The sequence below is a fragment of the Gavialis gangeticus genome, unplaced genomic scaffold, assembly GCF_001723915.1.
Source record: "Gavialis gangeticus isolate Ggan-Ray unplaced genomic scaffold, GavGan_comp1, whole genome shotgun sequence".
Taxonomy (NCBI): Eukaryota; Metazoa; Chordata; order Crocodylia; family Gavialidae; genus Gavialis; species Gavialis gangeticus.
The window spans coordinates 208,549,141-208,571,077 of record NW_017729032.1 but is presented as its reverse complement, the minus strand read 5'-3'; the positions used below and the strand labels follow the sequence as shown (position 1 = coordinate 208,571,077).

Here is a 21,937-nt window from a genome sequence, read left to right as displayed (position 1 = left end):
CATAGTCTCCTCCCCCAAGCCCTTACTTATCAGCATTGGAGCCTTACTGCTGAAGCACGCTACCTGGCAGGCAGTGTGCTTCGGCACCAGGGCAAGGGCCAACCACAGAGATGCTCTGGCAGCCAGAGTGGTTTTGTGGAGGACCCAGCCTCCAGTTGCCTCAGGGCATGGTCTCCTGCCCCACTTTTTTAACTGTTTTTTTTTGATCTCTGGATATCCAGGGGTCTAATTTCACCCACGCGCTGCAAACTTGCAGCATGGGGAACGTTTTTTCGTTCCCACATGTGCCTCTTGACCCATCTCAAAGGGGTTTGAGACAGGGCAAGAGGCACATACGCGCTCATCTGGATGTGCCCAGGGAGTCTAGATAGGCATCAAGGTTTTGAGAAGTGTATTTGGATAAAATCAAAGTTTTTTTTTCTCCCCTGCCCCAAGATTTACCAATTTGTAATTATTAGTGAAAGTTTAAGGGCAAAATCCAAATAAAATAGGCTTTCCCACTTTGCCAAAAATATCCAACACAATTTATTTTAACTACCAGTTTGTGCATGCTTTTATTTCCCCTCATCACTAATGTCTTCTGCACATTGTAGCTGAGCAGTGTGTGTGTGTGTGTGTGTATGTATGTATGTATGTATATCTATCTATCTATCTATCTATCTTTCTATGTGTGTGTATATGTATGTATATATGTGTGTGTGTGTATATACACACGCACATATATATACACATATACACACACACACACACGTATGTATATACTTATATATACACACACACATATATATATATCTACATATACATATAACACAGGGTTTTCCTATGAACCTAGACTCTCATGCATTATATCCTAATAAAATTAAAGACTGCCAATCCTTATTTTCTTCTTAAGAGTAGGCTAACCAGTAGAGGACAGTAATAGGGGAGTATATATTAAATAACTTAGCTACAAGAAGCCACATCAAACAGAAACTGTTTTTTTCACTACACTGCATACCAGTACCTCATCTCTGTGATGATCAGCCAAGTTGTAATGTCTTATGGACACCAACCTAGCTTGCAGAGCACCTATAGTACATGCATTATAGATAACAATTACACCCTAAGAATAGGATAAAGGAAAATTAATATTGCAAAGTCAAGTGCTCAAAAGTTAAGAAATGGCAAGATATAGATTCCTGTGTAACTGTTTTTCATGAGATGTGTTTTCCCTGTTCTTATCTCTCTTACAGAATCTAATCCCCCTTTTCTTGCCCAGCCAAAGTCAGCCATCTCTGTCTACCCCTTGACTCTCAACTCCAGTTCCTTTGCCCAGCCAGTCCCAGTGTCTTCTTCTGACTGTCAGTGCAGGCTACCTTGCACAATTAGTCATAGACTTGTGTTGTCAATATCTAGTTAAAGTTTCTGATGCTCGGCCCCAGAATGACACAACTGAGACTTCCAGTTACAGGAAAAGTCCTAGTGAGCCCATGCAAAAGATCACTTACTTTGTGGGGACAGTGTGCACACAGAATGGGAAGCTGTTAGAAGCTGAAGCTAAATATGGAATTTTCAGAGATTTTGCTTAAATTGAGTGTAAGTGGTTTCTACCATGTTTATGCAAATTCAAATTATTAAAAGGCTTTTACTTTAGTCAAACTTGGGTAGATTTTTGCAGGAACAACAGCTAACACATTCCTGACACAGAGGCCACCTCCTTGCCAAACTCCAGGTCCCTATTTCAATGCATCCTCCTAAAAAGGTCTCAAGAATTTTCTTCACATCCTGTTTCTTTTTCTCTGAAATAAGACAAGCTGGAATGTTGCATATTGCCTAAATTTTTAAGTCTGAAACAGTTCTTGCTTTTCTTAGTTTAGTATTAATTATTAGGATGTTATTCAGTTATACTGCTAAAGAAACCAAAAACGTGTTCATCTTTTTTTTAACAGATGACTGGTGCACTACAGCCCTTTCATTCTTCAGTGTACCACATCCAGACTGCTCACGCAGATACATACTCTGGAACAGTAATATCTCATATTCTCATTGGATTATATCAACCAGCTTCACTAATGACAATTTCTTCTTTGCTGAAAGACATTATGAAGCGTGTGTATGAAGTTATCGATGTAGATGTACAAGGTGATTGTTTAGTATGACAATGTCCTTTGGGGACCTTTTTCAGTGATGTTATTCTTGTGTCCCATTGATTTTCATGAGAACTATATGGTGGAAATTTTTAAATAGGCGTGTCTAAAACACCCACTTGAGAGCAAAATAAGTTTATAATTAGTAGTATTTTGGATATTAGTATTTTGGTGGGGAATGTTCTTGGTTGTTCAAGAAACAATACAATTTCATAATAATGTAGCATGTCTTTATGTTTATTTTAAATATAGAGACATATTTTCCTGAATTAGGGGCAAAATAGTAAATATATTATAGTTTATTATTCTTTAATAAAAATGTCAAGGTACACTTGGAAAACAGACATGCTTTCTATTTTATAGATGTGTTGCAAGTCAGATGAGTATTTTTAGTCCACTAATTGCTATACTGAAATAGCTACCTAATATTTAGAGCACGTTTTTGGATCCTGTCATTTTTTAATATGATTGAGCTAACAAATATGGCTATTTAAATACTGGAACATTTAAGCTCCAAAATATTCATGGCTAGACACTGCTTTCATAAACTGCCCCCTAAAAGAATAATGCTTGCTTATCTGTGAAGACTCAGTCTAACTACTACAGAACTCAATGCAAGGATCTTCAGCAGTTTTAGTAAGTGTAAAACTATGCCCTAGAATTGTAAGAAAGGGCTACACTAATTGTCAAGTTTGTCAAATAATCTTGAGGTCATATAAATAGAATAGATCTGGAAGCGGTAGAATTGGATCAGAGCTGGTGCTAGGAAAGTACTAATAATGAAGGTCTATGTTGCAGGCACGCACTCTCCTTCATGGCCAAACCATGGGGCATGGAAGTGATGACAAGAAAGTGCATTTTCCTTTCCTCCATGAAGTTCTTGTGAGTGCCAAGAACTTCACGGAGAACACAGCTGTGCAATGGGATCTCTGGATGCAGAGGCAAGAGAGAGGCAGGAAAGAGATTCAACTGAAACTAGCATTCCTCTATTCCTCAATTATTTTGCTTCCTCTATAATGGGCACTGAATTAGACACAAGCCATGAACACTCTCCAAAGTCAAACATCCTTGCATAATTTATATAGAAAATTGCTTCATTGTGGAATTAGCCTTGAGAATGAAAAACAACACTTTCAAAGTAGGGGTTTTTCAATTGCTCGTAGCTCAGTTTTTTATTTCAGTTACTCCTACGCAAAGGTAGGGTTACTTCAGGTTCACACTTGCATAGTTGGGTTCATAGTCTGGATTTACATGTGATGAATCTAAATACTGCTCTTAGGATACCTGTAAATTCCATCCTAAATTGAATTCCTCTCCTTAGATGTAAATGAATGTTCCTATGTTGAACTCAATGCATGTCCCAGAAAAGAACTTTGCAGGAATGTGGAAGGTTTTTACAGTTGTACATGCGAGCATGAACATGTGGACGCAAACTCTAGCCATCTGAGTGGAGGATGTAAAGGTAGGAAACATGGGTTTAATTTTCCGTTTTTTCCCCCCAGACGTGGTGAGCACCCATGTGGGGGATGTTCTAACACACCATCAGAAGCCATTTGCAAGCCATGATTTTTTGCAGCACAGTTTTTCTCTGTTCTCTCTTGAGTTGTCATTGGTGGATTGCAAAGGAGCTGGAAGTTTGCTGCTTTGCTGCTAATCATTTTACATCCCTGTCCTCATCTCACATTCCCAACTATCTCTTGTACATTCCTATTGCCTAAAAACTTAGCTGCCCCCAGTCCATCTGCCAAAACCTTAGCTTCAACTCCTGGGAATTTCTAAGGTCAAATCTTCCACTGTCAACGTTTCTTCCTGGAACCAATGCAACAAAACATTTAGGCATCTGTATAGAAGCCCACAGATTTCAGCTGAACTGTGTGCATTAAGCAGGTGAATTAGTTAGCAGGGCCTTAGCAAACAGCTTTGTTATCCTTTGAGATTTAAGATAGTTTTAAGGTATCAATGGAAAGAGGGAAAATATTATATTATGCATGTTGAACTAGTTTAGTCTGAAGGCTTATAAGCTTTTGAATATGTAGATTATTTTTATTTTGGATATGTCTTACTAGATAATTTGTTTTGCTTATTAATTTCCTTTTTTCCTAGACATGATAGAGTGTACTTCAAGATCAGCTTTGGATCCAGTTAGTGCTAGCAATAGTTCTGCCTCTCTAGATAATTCAACAATTGTCCTGCCAAAATCTGAGAACTCTACTGATTCAGAATGCTGTAAGTAACATTGAGTTTCATCACTTGTTCCTTCCCTTCTGTCCTGAAAATGATTGAGTTATGATATCTACAGTGACATCTGATGGAGAACAGTAACAAAGAGCCCCAAGAGATTAACCATTGTATACCCTAGTTTAATTCCCTTACTTAAGAAATATCCCATGGACAAACTCTTTCCATTTTTCTTATGAGATCGAAAGGTTATAAAGTCAGCTTTTGTCCAAATCACTAAGATGTTCACTGCTTTTGACTCCTGTCTTCATCCTCACCTTTAAACCCTCAACCAGAGGGTTTAAATTAAAGTTATTTTAGAAAAGTAGATATGGCTGTTTGTACATGCCACAGGGATTTAATTCTCCCTAAATTGAAGCGATGTTTTCAAAATGCTTTCTATTTTATAGACGTGTTGCAAGTCAGATGAGTATTTCTAGTCCACTAATTGCTATACTGAAATAGCTACCTAATATTTAGAGCACGTTTTTGGATCCTGTCATTTTTTAATATGATTGAGCTAACAAATATGGCTATTTAAGTACTGGAACATTTAAGTTCCAAAATATCCATGGCTAGACACTGCTTTCATAAACTGCTTCAATTTAGGGAGAATTAAACTGAAGTAAATCCCTGTGGCATGTACAAAAGGGTTGGGCCTGATCCTTACCTGCCTCTCTGGTGGTGGGGAGGGGAGGGTGAGCTGCTGGCAGGCCGAGTGGTCCCTAAGCTACAAGGGGGCTGGTGCTTCTCTCTGAGCCCACCCGCAGGCACCCAGCCCAGGTGGTCCTGGGGGCACCGCAGCTGTGGTGGGAAGCACCGGCCGCCTGCAGCCATGGAGGGGAGCACCAGGCCCTCGTGCAGCTCAGGTAGGCAGGCAGGCTTCGGGGAGGGAAAAAAAAAAGATCAGGCTCACTGCTTTTTTATTTATTTATTTTCCTTCAGTTGAGCCTGCCTGCATGAGCTGCGGCTGGGCTGCCTGCATAGGCTTCCTGTACAGCCCCTGAGCCCACAGGGCCCACAGGGCCCAGTGCTTCCCTCCGCGGCTGTAACCTAGCAAACTAAAACACCTTGGAAGTGTTTTATTTTGCTGTGTTTATCCCATTTATTGTGCAGTATGCCGACAGTATAAACAGCCACACCATTAAGGTGCATTATGCTGCTGACAGTGTAAACAGCCGCACCATTAAAGTGGTGCAAAAGGGCATTTAAACCACTTTAAAGGCCAATTTTGTGGTGTGTACAAAGGCCCTGTATCTCCAGTCCTTAGGACTTACCGAGTAGGCAACTATCTCAGGAGATTGGGACTATATCTGTTTTGTTGAAACAGACCTGTTTTTAAGAAATTTTTATTCCTTTTTTTTCTGAAGAAGCTCAATCAGCTTTAAAAAGAAGAACAGAAATTATGGTTTCTTGATGCCACATTCTCCAATTTAGTCCTGAGTGTTTGCTAAAGAGAATGAATCCATATTCTTCTCTTGCTTATATCACTGAAATTAGTGGTGTGACTTCAGGTATAAGTCAGGACAGCATTTGTCTGATAAATAAACCAATACAAATACAAAACATTTATACATATTTTATATATAATCGTTATTCCATGGGCAGTGAAGGCTTGTCTTGATGGATTCATAACTCTGCATCCTTACTTATGATGAGTAATCCCATCACTATCAGAATAGGTATTTGTATTACTGTAAATCAGTCACAAGTGCTAGTGGCAAATGGAAAACAAATAATAACTGTTACATTAGTTATAAATGTATATAACTAATTGCTTCAATTGAGCCACTTAGGGCACAAAGGTTGACTCAGTGCAGGGGTGGCAGAATCTGGCTTTGTATATTGCAAAGAGCAATTTTACCTTATTGATCATAAAAGAAGCATTTTGGATTTGTTTCCTTGGACAAAATGTTCCTTTCTCTTTTGATGAGTCTCCCCAATATTACTATAGATTCTTCTGCAATTAGAAACCACAGAATCTTCAGTGTTACTAGTAGCAGTTTTGAAGTATCCTGGAGTGTGAATTCCACTCTGAATCACACTTTCCAAGCTGAAGTTTTCAAGGGCAAAGATATCTTCAAAAGCATAGCAACTACAGAAATGAGAGTGGATGTGTCTGACTTGGAAGCAGGTATAATGTATTTGGTGAAGATAAGCTATGAAACTTGTGGAAAAACCATCATCTCCCAGCAAAGTGCTAAAACTAGTAAGTATCCGATTTGAGATATTCCATTTCTTTCTGTTCCCATTTTCTGTGCTTTAATGATACTCCATTATCCCCTCAACACTCATTTCCATCTTTTTTTTCAAAACACTCTTCTTCTGTTAAGCCAATGCCAGTTCAATACAGACAATCAGATGAGCAGGGCATATTCTGAGTGGTGTAGGTCGTTCGTTATGCAGTTGATTAAGCGGTGCATTTGCTTGGTGCTGACTCAGACAACTAGAGACATAAATCTAATGTAGATTGTGTGGAGTTACAGCTTGGCAGCACATTCAGCTGCCATTGATACACAGCATATTTCCCATGAATTTTGAGGGTCACCCTGCTTTTTCTTGTTTATATAGCTAGATTGAGGGATGAACTCTAGTGATATACTCAAGGTTATCGATTAAGGGCTTTTCTCAGAATACCACAAAGAAAGAGACTGAGTAGGTGAAGGCCAGATTTTGATGAGCTTGTGTTTGACAAGTTGGGGCTAATGGACAAGAGCTGTGTAAGGACGCTTGCAGAGGCTGTGTTGTATTACCAGTAGACTAACTGAGGCGGGATGTGACCGGGGCAGTATTTCCAGGTACCATTTTTGTTGCAGGGCAGGGCACAAAAGTAACTGTGGCTATCAGCTGATGCTGCTCTGTACATTGTGGTTGCCCCAGGCATGGAGCTGCCCTCCTATGCCTATGTGTATTACAGAGTTTCATACACTTGACTAATGTTACAAGCCCCTTGTTTTAAATTTATAAGGCTGTTTGGTTCCCATGTAAGCAAGATATGATTTCCTTGTCTGAATCAGATCAGAACCTACACTTCTGTTAGCTAACCAACCCGATGTGTCAAGGTAAAAGTTAATCACTAGCAAGGGCAAGGGAGAAAATTCACCCCTGGTGGAATATTGAAGAATTAGCTGGTGTTGGTCAAAGTAGGTCTTTTAATTTTAATGAAGCTACACTGATTTATGCCACTAAGGCTTTTCTCTCAATTTGGCTTTGGACAGTAGCCCAGATCTGAGATGTTGATATGGGTCCATCAGGTTTGATCAAACCATTTTCTCTTTTGCACTATCACTATTTTAATGTGTCTTATAGATGCCCAGATATTTGGGATTACAATAAGGATCCTGAACTATAACCTCACTGAACAGCTCCACAACACTAGTAGCTTGGAATATCAAGAATTTTCAAGATTGCTGCTTACTGAGGTAACACTAAACTCTGTGTGCGTAGTCTTTCTATATAGGATTAATTTAGTGTAATGGGGAAGCTTTATACACGCACAGTAACCATTAGAAATCCTTGCACCATTTTCTCTGACTTTCATTTGACTGAAACAAAAGTTATAGGACAAAAGAACGCCAACTTAGGCACTGACCTTCTTATCACTGAAGCCAGTGAGAGTTTTACCTTTCAGAGGAGTGAATTAAAAACAGGGAGGTGGATGGACTTCTTCCTGGAAGATTTTTAGTGTAATTATTAATTTCCAATAAGCTGATGTGAGGATTTTTAATGAATCTTTGACATGTTCAAGTGGCATTGTATTCACTGTGTGATCCCTTTTTTAACCAAGTTTTACTTGTTATTGGAGCTCTTTATCCTTCAAAAAGTGACTGGTCTGGATTTTTCTATAACTTCATTCATTAGGTATGGACATACTATACCCTGTGTGTGTATATACATGAGATGCTATGTCGCTGTAGCAATGAGCTACATCACTGTAGCTCATTGCTATGGCAACATAGTGTCTAAAAATAACCATGCTCTGCTGGGACTGTGCAGTACTGGCAGGTACTGCACAGTCATTTAGTATTTGCTAAAGCAAGTACTAAATGCGCAGTACCAAATACCAGCAGATACTGCACAGTACCAGGGGGTACTGCAGTGCACAGTCATTTAGTACTTGCTTTGGTTAAACCTGTAGCTAAAGCAAGTACTAAATGATTGTGCAGTACCCTCCCCAGTACTCCACTGTCCCTGTGGTGCATGGTTATTCTTAGATACTACGTCGCCATAGCAGTGAGTACTGAAGCAAGTATTAAATGACTGTGCGGTACCTGCCAGTACTACATGACCACGTAGTACCAAATGCATAGTCAGGGGCACATGTAGACATGTCCAGTCTGTACTGATTCAGCAATCATGATTGATGAAATAAATCAACTTGTATCATGAAATTTGGAATCCGATGAGAAGTTCTCTAAAGCACAGGGAGTTTCAAATATGGCCTTCTGCTTCTAATCCATTTTATTGAATCGGGCCCAGATTATGAAGTTAAGCTCATAATCCAAGCCCAGAATTTCCCCACAGTCAAGGTGATGTAGATCCATTTATGATTATAAGGATAAAAAAGACAGCTTATCGTGGGTCACATTTTCAAAAGAAGGCACAACAGCTGTGTCTCCACCCAGTTGGACACTTGCTCATGAAAAATGGGTAACTTTCTACTGAAAAATAATATAAAGTTTTCTGTAGCCATCAATGGCATTTGTAGAAAAAGCAAAATGTGCATCAGCACTGAGAAAATGGCAGCAGTGCACTTTTGAACTAACACACATTGAAGGTGTTTTAGGTTAAAAAGTGCACCAGTGCTATTTTCTGTGCACTGATGTGTATTTTGCCATTCATACAAATGCATGTGATGCAGCGCTGGGCACATCAGCTTGCGTGCTCCGCAGACTTGATGAATCAAGTCTGCTCTGAGACACTGGACTCTTGGCACATTGGAACAAGCAAAGGTACGTGTATAAATGCCCCAGTAGACCATGTATGTGGTAGAGGCCATTTTCCATGGGTGTATCTATTTACTCAAGTAAAAACATATTTTCAGTGCAACACCAAGCCACAGGCTATTAGGTCACATACAAACATTCAGTTTCTCCAGAGAGAGTTGCTGCTCTCCCAGGAGTTTCTCCTGGGCGAGTGTCTGTACCAGTTACCCTTCTGAGAACAGTCACAGCACAACATCCCAAGGTACTTTCCTCCTGCCCTTCCCCCTTCTCTCCCCCAGGTAGACAGTGTGTCACTCAGGTTGGACTTTGCTACTCCAGCTGAGAAGGGAGAAAAACATGCAATTCCACCTTGTGCTGTACAGAGACACAGACTGATTCTAAGCAGTCTAGGTCAGCCATTCAGGGCTACATTGTGCATTGCTGCCATCTGTTGCCAGGTAGACAGCAGAGCACATTGAGGTGTGTGCACAGGCCACCTGGCTTCACAGCATCAGCAGTGCAGCTCTCTCTGCTCTTCATTGGCTTTGTATTCGAATGTCTGATCAGGCATCTCCGGATAAGCTTTTCTATGTGGAGAACAACTCCAGAGACTTCTCCCAGGTCATTTGAGTATGTGTACACAGCCTTTGTCTTCATTGCTTCCTGAATGAGACCTGTCATACCACTGAAAAATAAGCTTTGCCTGTTCACTCCACTCTGTGGGCCCAAGCTTACAAATTTATGGAGTCAATAGCTTGGTGTGACCCCCAGCGTGCACCTCATCACCATGCTCTGGCTTGCTGACGGCTGTAATTCCACCAGCACAATACATAGATCTATTTAGCTGATTGCTAGTAAAGCATAATTTATTGGTGGTGTCAGTGTTATTTCAAGTAACACAAAGAAAATAAATGTATATAAGTCTCCATTTCTTTGATCCATTTTTCTTGTGTCTCTGTCTTGAGATTTCTTTGTAATTGGATTCAACTACAATTAAGTTGGAACAATATGTTTCAAACAATGGTAGCCTGTGAGTGTTCACTTAGAGCTGAAGAGATGAACTTGGGACAAAATCAGCAGATGAGAGAGAGAGAATTGTACCTCATTAGCATTACCCTTTTAATGTATGTGATGCTTTTGGGCCAAATTCAGCCTAGGTGAAAGCAAATGCAACTGTAATGAAATTAGAATTGGAATTCTAATTAAAATGGAATTCTGATCAGTTGAGTCATGGCTAAATTTAGTCCACAGCTTCAGTTCCTTTCAGGTAAAGTTTTCAAAATCTTAGTTTTCAAAAGTTCGTCTGAGTCGTATTTTCACCAGTTATTTCTATGTCCAAGTGTCACTGAAACTCCTTAAACTCTGAAGTGCCAGAGTGACATTTGAAAATGGGAGTCAGGGCTTGAAATCAGGTGTGTCAAATAAGCCTGTAGTTTGGATCTGGTCCATGGACCCTGAGGATCTGGCCCGTAGGTTTTGAACCAACCTTGTGTGTTGCATGCAGCATGCGCTGGCTGAGGCCACACGTGCTGCAGGTGGTGCACAGAGCTAGTTTGGTGTGTGCTGCATGTGGCACCTGCACTGGATCAGCCCTGCAGGCTGGTTCCTTGAAAAATTTAGCATGCAGCATGTGCCCTATATAGCAGGACCAGGGCTGGCACATGTTGCATGCGGCATGCAGGGCTGGACTTGCCATGCACACTGCATACAGCAATGGGAGCCAATCCAGGGTGTGTGCTGCATGTGGTGCCTTGGTGGTCTGGGGCTGGTCTGGGGTTCACAGACTGGCTCCATGCACCAGAGCCAGGGCACAGGGCTGGTCAGATCAGGGCTAGTGCACACTGCATGCAACATGCAGGGCTGGTCAGGGGCACATGCTGCATGAGGTACTTGTGCCAAACTGGCTCTCCAGACTGGCTGTGGTGCATGGGACCAGTCTGTGGGTCTGATCTCAGGGACCAGATGAGTTTGACACCCCCGCTGTAAAGTATAACAGTATAAGGACTGGGTGGCTATGTGAATTAACTGGTAATACTGAATCCGTAGTACTAGGCATTTCCATATGCTTGGGGAATCCCCAACTAAGCTACATAAACCAAGTCTGAGGCTAATTTTCTTTTTGGGGCTAAGGAGCTAGCTCAGAATCTGAAATACTCAATGATCTGTTTCAGCTATAATGAGCATCTATATTGACTTTGCACTTTTTTTATGTCCTGAGTCTTTTTAACATTTCAGTCATTCTACATTGTTGTGGCAGAGTAAATAGGCCTTAAATTGGGCATAAAGTGCCAGAGAAATGACTTACTGCACAGGAAAATTAGACTTTAGAAACTCCATTAGTGTTTGACAGCAATGACACTTACATTGAGAGGCAGTTATGATTCTGAAACGTCACGATATACCAAAGGTATCCATGCTATAGTCTTCTCTCTCACTTGTATGTCTTTCCCATCTGGTGTGAATGTTTTAGACTCAAGTGATGTCTTGTTTTTTGCTGTTTATGAACTTGGTGATTTTCTGCAAATGGGGTGTTGGTATATGTGTATATAATGTGTAAAATATTGACAACAGTAATAATATAATGATTGGTTGTTTTAAACATGTTCTTTCCATTGTGTTCCTGATTAAAGTATTGCTGTTGCCTTTTCTCAGATTGGAAACTCATTTCCACCAAATATTTCCACACTGTACGCAACTGGGAAGCTGAAAGTGCAAATTGAATCCCTGAAAGCTGGAAGTATCTTAGTAAGGCTTAGGGTTATCATACAGGATCCTGAATTTTCAACAGATGCATCCAGCTTTGCTCCTGTGCTTTCTTATCTGTACAAAGGTCCAGTGTTTTTGGTTGATCAGCAAAACTCCTCAGTAGGAGGTAGGTCGTCTTTTAAAAATATTCTTAATATTTTGATGATCCATAGTATCCCTCGCATGATTTATAAAAAGTATTTTACAGAGGAAAAAAGCACTCTTAAGCTTACAGCAATAGTATTGTAAGGAAAATGATGAACTGGGCCTCCCTTCAGAAGGTTAGTTATAGAGTGGACCTCTGGGAGTACATTGTCACTGAGCCCACTCAGGTTCTAGGTGACGTATGGGGTCATGGGCATCGTTTGCTTTTTATATGGCATCTTTGTCTTGAAGTGGGGCTAAGAAGGACTCTGGTTAGGCCAGTTACTTCCTCTCTGCCCTTCCTTTTCATGGGATGCCAGGAATTTGGTGCACATGGTTGGATTACTTTGGAATACTTGAAACCCTAGAATGTGTGTGTTATCTGGAAGACTTTGTGTTTCTAGTCCTTTTTTTTTTTGGCATTTGACCCATGTTTTAAAACATAATTCTACATCTTCCTGAGAAATCCAGCCAGAGAAATTCCATAATGTCTTTACAGTGAAAAAGACTCAGGAAATATGCATGGAATTTAAATTGTATTGGACCTCTCTTAGCTATGGTTTTTGCCATTTTTCTCACCAGATGGATACGTTTTGATATCAGGTTTCATGGCTGATAGAACCAGAGTTCAAACATCTGCCAAAGATTGCAAACTAGATTATAACTAGATTATTCTTTTACCGTGTAATGCACCCTATAAAAGCTCATTTAATGCTGTTAGGAAAAATGCACTTCAGACTCGTGGAGCATTTTGTCAGGAGGGGAATTAATGAAGAAGCAAACTGCAGATGAAGCATTACTGACTAAATTGCCATCAGATACAGTCTTGTGAAGTGAAGCGCCAAGGTGCATTAGAAATATTACCATTGTTCTCTTGTTGCAAGGATTAGGGGACTTGTGATCGTGAAGAAATCAGATGAGCGAGGCAAAAATTCCAAAAATGTCTGAATTTCAAAAATTCAAGAGATCTCAAGTAACACTCTTATCCATAAGCACTACATCCATCATACGCTTTTTATAGACAAGAGAAAGGCTCATATATGTATTTTTAACTTGAGGCAAGCATCTGTTTTATCAGTGCAGAAAATATAACTGAAATATGCAACATAGGGAAAAGATTTATATAGAAGGTTTTCCTGCTTCAGGAATACTGAGCCCTTTACAGATTTCTGAACATCATGGGCTCTATCCTGAGCCGGTATAAATCAGCATATCCCCCTTTTATATTGGTAGAGCTATGCAGTTTCATAACAAATGAAGTTCTGGCCTCAAAAGCCATGTATAGACATTACATTTTTCTAGGTTTTATTCAGACTACAGCCATCATTATATACACATGGACATCTATAGTCCAAGGTAAAATTGGCTCCAGTCTGAATGAACTTCATTGAATGAGGATTAAAGTTAATGCAAACTAGGGCAGTCCAAATTAGGCAATTTAAACTGTATTAAATAACATGTATATATGGCATTGCTTTTAGGAAAAAACAGTCCTTAGGAATGCAGAGAAGCATTGCAAATATCAATCCCAGCAATGGAAACTCAACTGGGTTTTTCCAATACAACTGAGGCTATCCGGCACAAAGTAAAACTTTTACAAAGTCAACAACAATACCTCACGGTGACTAAGTATCTCTCAAGTCACCCATTAGCGGGGATCCTGATTTTCTCTAATTTAAAAAAATCCCCCATTTTCAGATTTAAAAAGTAACCCCAAATCCACATTTTTCCATGCTTAAAATGAAACACCACTGTCCTTTTTTAAATCTGAAAATGGAGGATTTTTTTAAATCAGAGAAAACTTGGATCCCTGCTCAAAAGTGCTCATTAGGGCTTCTGGAACAGCACTTCAGATAACTGTCAGTAGGTTTGCAACAATACAGCAGTGCTTAGGCAGGCTTATTTTTGCCTCCTAATGCAAATGCTAAGCGCATAAGCTCACACACAGGCTGCAAATTGGGTTTGTTAAGGGGCTGTCAAGTGTAAAGACTGTGTATAGCCAGTGCCCCCTGCTGTGATGGTCAGTGATCATCTATTAACCTTTAATTCCAATTAAAATTTGATTCGAACTATGTGACGCGAATCAGTTAACACAGTTTAGAAAACAGTGAACACCTCTACAAATCACCATAAAGGTTAAGCACTTAGTTCATCACAAAGTGAAGTCAGTGGACAAGAGAATCCAGCCTTTAAAAAACAGAGATGAAAAGTCAGACAAGATGGTGTAATGAAAGGGAGAGGCACAGTAAGCATCTTTCTTTGGAGTCTTACATCACTTGTATTATGTTTTCTGGGACAGTATTTAGGGACTCAGCAAGAACAGGGTCCTACTGTGCTCAGCACTGTTCAAACATAAATGTGGTACAATGTACTTGCCCTGAAGGTAACACAATCTAAATAGGCTAAGAATACAGCATGTATGCACCTTTTACATGCACAAATATAATGTGTGAGTAGAGTGAACAAAGTGGTGGCCTGAAAACAATTAAAAAATATATATTTGAATGAAAAGTTCTTAGGGTGGAATTAGGGGAAAAATTCAGGAAAAAAGGAGACAGTAAAAAGCAGACTGAAGTGGAGAGTGGGCAGTGGGGGAGATGGAGTGAGAAGAGGTAGGGAGCACACAAAATGAGTGGAGTAGGACTGAGGTGTGAAGCCTGCAGCAGAAAGGGCAAGAGAGAGCTGGAGCATACAGACAAGCAGCCAGGGGGTAAACATGGATGCTGTGGCTGTTGCATCAGGAAATAAGACTATTAGTCTGAAGCAGAGTGGTCATCCTCAAGGGGAGTTTCGAGGCTGAACCCCACCCTGACGTAACATTCAAAGACATGGCAGGCGAGTTTGGGGAAGGCCAGCGGGACAACCGAAGCCCATCTGAGGGAACCCATGAAGCTAGAGAGTGTACACCCTCTGCTGTTCGGGCCAAGGTGGCCCGCAAGCAGGCTTTCGAAGCCAGGAGGGCGCAGGGCCATATTAAGCACATGGAGGGAAAACTCTCAAATAATGAACATAAATTCCTTCTTACTTAGGAGAATACATCTCTGTCCCAGCATTTAAAAACAAATAAAAAATCACAGTTGCCCCATGTCTCGGTAAAGCAGCAGTGAACTGCTTTCGTGCCTCCTGGTACAGCAAATTGTAGTACCTCTATACCCTGTCCAAGGGGTTAGATTTCAACTTCTAAAGAGACACCAACTGTGGATAAATAAAATATGGCAATTAGCTAATGAGCATGAAAGATAGAGAATTAAAACATCACTTAGAAGGAAATATCAGATAAAGCATAAGTGCAGACACAAAGATAATGAACACACATACATATGTGCCTGCACATGCTCTTCCTTTTTCTATTTTTAGAAAAGAACTTTACTTTGTTAGTGAAAACTAATTGCAGTAACTGTTGTCTGTACACATTCAGAACAAGGGCTTGTAGTGTTGCTTTGTGCAAGATAATTTTCCAGCTCTGTGATCAGAATGTTTTGCATCTCGGACTGCATTTTTAGTCTTTTTTCCTTCCCCTCAATCCCAAGTGAATTAAGGTTCTGGTCCTATGAACTGTACACAAGCAAGAAGTTGCATTAAACTTAACCTATACTTAGGGATCTCCATAAATCACACTGGAAGTGCCCCCTGCTGTAGTTCCTTTAATGTTTTTCTTTTCACCTCTTGCCCCCCCAGCATCTGATTGGTTGCTGGCTGTGGTGTTTGCCACTGATCTCCTTTGAAGCAAAAACTGCAGCATATTTAAAATCTCCACCAATCAGGTGGTGGAGAGGGTGGGGCAAGCAGTGACATGAAAAACATTTAAAAAAGTAACTGCAGGGGGCACTTCTGCTGTGATTTAGGGAGATCCCTATCTATAATGGTAACCTCATGTCTAGGTGTTTGCTGGGTTGGGATTCAAGTGCTAACGAAAGAGGCCTGATTGAGAACCTTGAGAATTAAGTTTAGTGTCTAGCTACAAAATGGATTTCTAGGACTGGCAGTGGTGATGGAAGTTTCTTCCATTCTACCCTAGTGGGATGCCTGGAATCAAGTCTGGAAGGATTATCTTTAGACTTATAAGAGCATTTTCCAGCATTGTTTTTCTGTGGAGACTGCCTTAAGGGGTGGCAGCTGTGACCCCAGTCTTTGATACAGTTTAAAAAAAACACTTCCCTCCTGCCCTTAAAAAGTTCAAAGGGTAGAAATGCTCTGCCTCCTCTTGCTGTTAGGGAATGCTTCTTATATACAGCAGTTACATTTGACCTCTTTATTGACTTAAGAAATTAATTGGATTCAATTTCTTTCTTAAAGTAACCAAAATATCTAGCTGACCTGTTGGAGTCTGCTGGCATGCAGCTCGACTGATACACGAATTCATGAGACAGTGTTAAGCTGAATGCAATGGAATGTATACTTTAGATGAATTTGCTTCTCTGTTTCCTTTGTATAAATACATATCTTATTTTCTAATGCCAAGCAAACATCTAAATCTGTGTGTAAATCTGAGAACCTTGATCAAAATTCCTTTCCTGGCTAGAATGCCCATTGAAATAAATGGATGTGATGTGATTTTTATCTGTAAGGATATCAAAATCAAGTAGTGTTTTGAGCTGCTTAACATTTGGTTGTCAGGTAAATGGTAAAGACCATTTAAGTCAGTCAAAATATTCAGGAAGGATCATTTTGTGATTGTCTGTAATCCAATCAGAGGAAGGGTTTCTTTACTGACATTTTTGTTTTGGCATTACAGATTGGGATGAATGTGCATTTCCTTCAGAGAATGACTGCTCTATGTATGCTGAGTGTATCAATTCAGTGGGCTCCTATAGGTGCCGATGCAAGACAACCATGGACACCAATCCGTCTCGCCCTGGAAGAAATTGTGAAGGTGAACAAGAGAGTTGTATTCGGTTTCATTTATTTGGCAAGGACTTTCTCCCTCCACTTTATTTTCTAGTAGTATTCAACATTCACCCAGTGTGGATAGTGTGCACAATGCCTTCCAGTTGTATGCAAGATGAGATCCCTAAGTCAAAGCATGCATGGCCTAATATCACCAAATACTCAAGGCTCTGATACCAACCACCCTCTTTCCAGGAACAAAGCATGGGATAAGTCTCCCTGTGGAACCTCCTAATGCCACTTCTTAATCAGCCAAAAGAGTGACCTGGCCTGGACCGATCTGAGGCTTTTTCTCCTTTTCTGATAATCCTAGAGCTAAGTGCCTTTCCTATGAAAATGTAAGTTCTGCTGACTGGAAGGCCACTGGCAGATATTCAGTTAAAGGTTTAATGTTATCTAGGCTGTGATCCCAACAATCACATCTCTTGCCATAACACACATGCATGGCAGGAGGCACGATTGTGGAATCAGGAATCAGATCCCAGTCATGCCTTATTGCTGGTGCAGGGGGAGTCTGGGATCATAATTACTGCTCCCTTTGCACTCTCAGGTAGCAAGCCAGGTGCCTGGTGCTCCCATGTCTGGGACCTCTGTTCAGCTGATTGGCACTCCCAGACGTGGGAGCACATCAGAGCCCTTGGCTCCATAGCAGCCAGGGTGAGGGTGAATTTATACACAGCAGTGGTATAGACCTTGTAAAGGAACACCTTGAGAGGCTGGACATCTTCAAGTCAGCAGGTCCTGACAGATTGCACCCCAAAGTACTTAAGGAGCTGGCAGGAGTCATAGCTCAGCCACTGGCAAAGATTTTCGAAAACTCCTGGTGCTCAGGTGAAGTACCCAAAGACCGAAAGAAGGCCATTGTGGTGCCCATCTTCAAGAAAGGGAGGAAAGTAGATTCAGGGAACTACAAGCCAATCAGGTTGACCTCAATCCCTGGAAAGATTTTAGAAAAAATCATCAAACAGACCATTCTTCACAAGCTGGCTGATGGCAACATCCTGAGAGACAGCCAGCATGGGTTGTTGTGGATAGGTCTTGCCTGACCAATTTCATCTCCTTCTATGACCAGGTGACCTATCACCTGGACAAGGGAGAAGAGATTGATGTCATATATCTGGACTTTAAAAAAGCCTTTGATCTGGTATCCCATGATCTCCTCTTGGAAAAATTGGCCAACTGCGGCCTCAGCTACATCATAGTCTGATGGCTGGGGAATTGGCTCTGAGGCTGGACCCAGACAGTGGTAGTCAATGGAAGTGAATCATCATGGCACTCCATGACCAGTGGTGTCCCCCAGGGCTACATCCTTGGACCTGTTCTCATTAACATCTTTATCAGTGACGTGGATACTGCTGTCAGTAATGGACTGGCCAAGTTTGCTGGTGACATCAAGCTTTGGGGTAGAGCATCCACACCTGAGGATAGGCTGGTGATCCAGGCTGACTTGGATAGGCTGAAAAAGTGGGAAAATACAAACTTGATGACACTGAATATTGACAAATGCAAGGTACTCCACCTTGGGGAAAAAAATCCCACAGCACGCTTATAGGCTCAGCAGTGCTACATTTGCTAGGACCATTGCCAAAAGAGACTTGGGGGTCATGATTGACCACAAGATGAACATGAGCCATCAATGTGATGCCACAGCTGGTAAAGTGAACAAAACTCTGGCTTGCATCCATTGATGCTTCTTAAGCAAATCTCAGGATGTCACCCTCCCACTGTACTCAGCCTTGGTGAGGCTGCAGCTGGAGTACTGCATCCAATTTTGGGCTCTACAATTCAAGAAGGATGTGGAGAAGCTTGAGACTGTCCAGAGGAGAGCCACATGCATGATCAGAGTGCAAGAGAATAGGTCCTATGAAAAGAGGCCAAGAGCCATGGGACTCTTCAGCCTGGAAACGTGCAGGCTCAGGGGTGACCTGGTGGCAGCCTATAAGTACATTGGGGTGTACATGAGGATCTGGAGAAATGTCTGTTCACCAGAGCGCCCCAAGGTATGATGAGGTCCTATGGTCACAAACTCTTCCAAGATTGTTTTAGGCTGGACATAAGAAAAACTTCTTTACTGGCCAAGCCCCCAAGGCCTGGAATAGGCTCCCTCCAGAGGTGGTGCAAGCACCTCCTCTGGACCCCTTTAAGAAGTGTTTGGACGCTTATCTTGCTGGGATCCTCTGACGCTAGCTGGCTTCCTGACGTCGGGGCTTGGGGCTGGACTCGATGATCTCCCGAGGTCCCTTCGAGCCCTAATGTCTATGAAATCTATGAAATAGCTGGGAGGGCTGATCAGCTGACTGGCGCTTCCAGCCATGGGAATGCACCAGTCTTGAAGAGCTCTGATGCACTTGGAATCATAGAAAATGAGGGTTGGAAGGGACCTCAGGATGTCATCTAGTCCAACCCCCTGCTCACAGCAGGACCATCCCCAACTAGATCATCCCAGCCAAGGCTTTTTGTCTTGCTTTGTCTTAAAAACCCCCAAGGATGGAAATTCCACCACCTCTCTGTGTAATCCGTTTCAGTGTTTTACTACCCTCCTAGTGAGAGAGTTTTTCCTAATATCTAATGTAAACTTCCCTCACTACAATTTCCTCAGGTGACCTGTTGGTGCTGGCTGCACATGCAGTTTAAGGTGTGATGGGAACCAGTCATAGTTATACATATTTTGTGTAATAACTTTGTTGCTTATTCCCTATCTTATCACACCATTAATTGCATGACCATGTGTGTGGGCTACTACTTATACATGATTAACATGTTAATTATATCTAAAGTGTAATATCTGCCTGGGGCTGAAGAGAGAGACTAAGCTGAATCTGGATCTTTCTACAACTCAACACAGTACTAAACATAATGTCAACACCTGTCTTGAGTATCATACTTGCTAAAAGGCATTAGCAAAATATGAGTCTTGTTTCCATTAAAATGATCTGACAGATAAATAAAATAAAATAGAGATTGCTATAATGTTCTTCTTACTTGATTTAGAACTTCCATGTCATGTGAAACTATTGTTGCAGGTGAAATTGTAAACCCTATGACTGCAACAATGCCCCCAGGTGCATCAAGGATTACAGATATACCTCCTGAAACAAGTACTGCATTGTACACTACTTCAGCAAATACTGAAATGAAAACAATTTTTCCTCTCCATTCCAATACAAGTACCACATTAAATGTACCTCATGGGCTGCCATCAAGTGGCATGCAAGCATCAGATAGTCATCTTTCCACCCAAACTCCTCCAGCAGCTTGGAGAAAGGGCATGGCCTCTTCAATTGGCTTTGGCAGGAACAATAGCACAATGGGTATGGTGAGGGAAACAACCATGGGAACACCAGCCATGGTAACAGAGCAGTGGAAGACTGTAAATGTACTAACTGAAAAACCCACAAGAGAGACTATTACTGGTGTACCACAGTACCTGGCTACTACTACAGATGCTTCCATAGGCACAGCTGGGCAAGAACATCACAATTCACCATCGTCCATATTGTCTACTACTGCAAGAAATCAAACCTTCAGAGACCGACATGCCCATCTCCAGCTCCCTGGAGCTAGTTCTCAGGACAATTCTAGAACAACTTTTCCCACTACAGAAAATGTTGGAGTTCATAAGCTAAATTCCACAGTTGATAAAGCGATGGGCAGAGAGAACAACACTTGGTCTGAGAAATACCTGAAAGAATTCTTCTCAGTGTCAACCACATGGCCTGACCTCTCACCTGCTTCCAACACAATGAACTTCCTGACCACAGATTGCAGTGAGTATATTCAGCACTGTCCTCCCCTCTTTGTTACTGGACTGTATGAGAAGAAAGATATCAGTTAGATCCTGGAAAGATGTATAGTTCTGTACTGGGGAATGGGAGGGAACTGACCAAATGGGGATAATTTTTGTAAATATTCTTCTTTCTGGAATTGGTGTCAGTTTTAGGTGGATGTTTCTAAATAAGCAGATCAAGATAACTGTGCCTTCAAATACTTTCCCAGAAGTTCCATCAATGACTGATTTTTCAGAAGTCTGTTTTTACAAAGCCCATAGGGTACATCATGTGGCACTTAAAATGCCGCTCTGTTGAAAATACTGAAGCTAGGTGGTGTCTCCACACAAATCTTTGATTCTCTCTCCTGCTGTGGTGGGCCACAGAAGCAGGAGCATATAGGGGCTATGAAACCTCTTTTGACATTTAGGGGAAGCATTTTTCTGGCTCAGACATTTGCAAGAAAGCCTTTGAATGGGGAGAATTGTGGTGGGGATAACCTGACTTTGCAGTTCCTTCAAATTCCCAGGGAGGCCAACCAAAGTGTCTGACACCATTTTTGCGACACCCCCCCACCCTGCACACCTCTGATTGGCCAAGGAGATCTGGAAGTCCTGCTCTTCCCTGGAGATGGTCATCTGTCAATCTCCATGGAGGGGTGGGACTTCCAGGGCCCCTTGGCCAATCAGAGGCATGAGGGGGGGCTGCTGTGCTCTGCCCTGAAAATCTTCCTTTTTCCCCTCTCTCCCATACTTTAGGACACCAGGGCTTCCCGCCCATTTGCAGTTCCTTCCCCCCCCCCCCTTTGCTGGTCATTTCCCTGCTTTTTTGTGGTCCCCATGCTTTTTGAAAAATTACCAAATTCACAGTTTCTATGAAAATTATTCGGCTTATCCTAACTTCATTTCTGCTTGGCTTCTCTTTTATTTTTTTCTCTTACTCCTAAATCTTTTCCATCACTCATACCAGCCTTTTCTGTGCCATTGTCTTCCTCCTGCATTAGGGTCTCTCACTTCTTGGATTGTCTCCCTTCACATTTGCCCAGGTCCTGTCTTTTCATAGTTTCATAGTTTCTAGGGTCAGAAGGGACCTGAGCAGATCATCTAGTCCGACCCCCTGCCATGGC

General features: G+C 41.5%; 1 protein-coding gene across 1 annotated transcript in view; it reads left to right on the top strand.

The window, feature by feature from the left end:
- Positions 1-21,937, top strand: part of UMODL1 (uromodulin like 1) — a 93,576-nt gene that overhangs the window by 26,448 nt on the left and 45,191 nt on the right. Inside the window, exons 5-12 of the mRNA XM_019523879.1 lie at positions 1,929-2,121; positions 3,448-3,588; positions 4,230-4,352; positions 6,298-6,552; positions 7,653-7,765; positions 11,921-12,140; positions 16,893-17,030; positions 20,068-20,811. Of these exons, the coding sequence (XP_019379424.1) occupies positions 1,929-2,121; positions 3,448-3,588; positions 4,230-4,352; positions 6,298-6,552; positions 7,653-7,765; positions 11,921-12,140; positions 16,893-17,030; positions 20,068-20,811 (1,927 nt within the window). The remainder of the gene's footprint in view (positions 1-1,928; positions 2,122-3,447; positions 3,589-4,229; positions 4,353-6,297; positions 6,553-7,652; positions 7,766-11,920; positions 12,141-16,892; positions 17,031-20,067; positions 20,812-21,937) is intronic.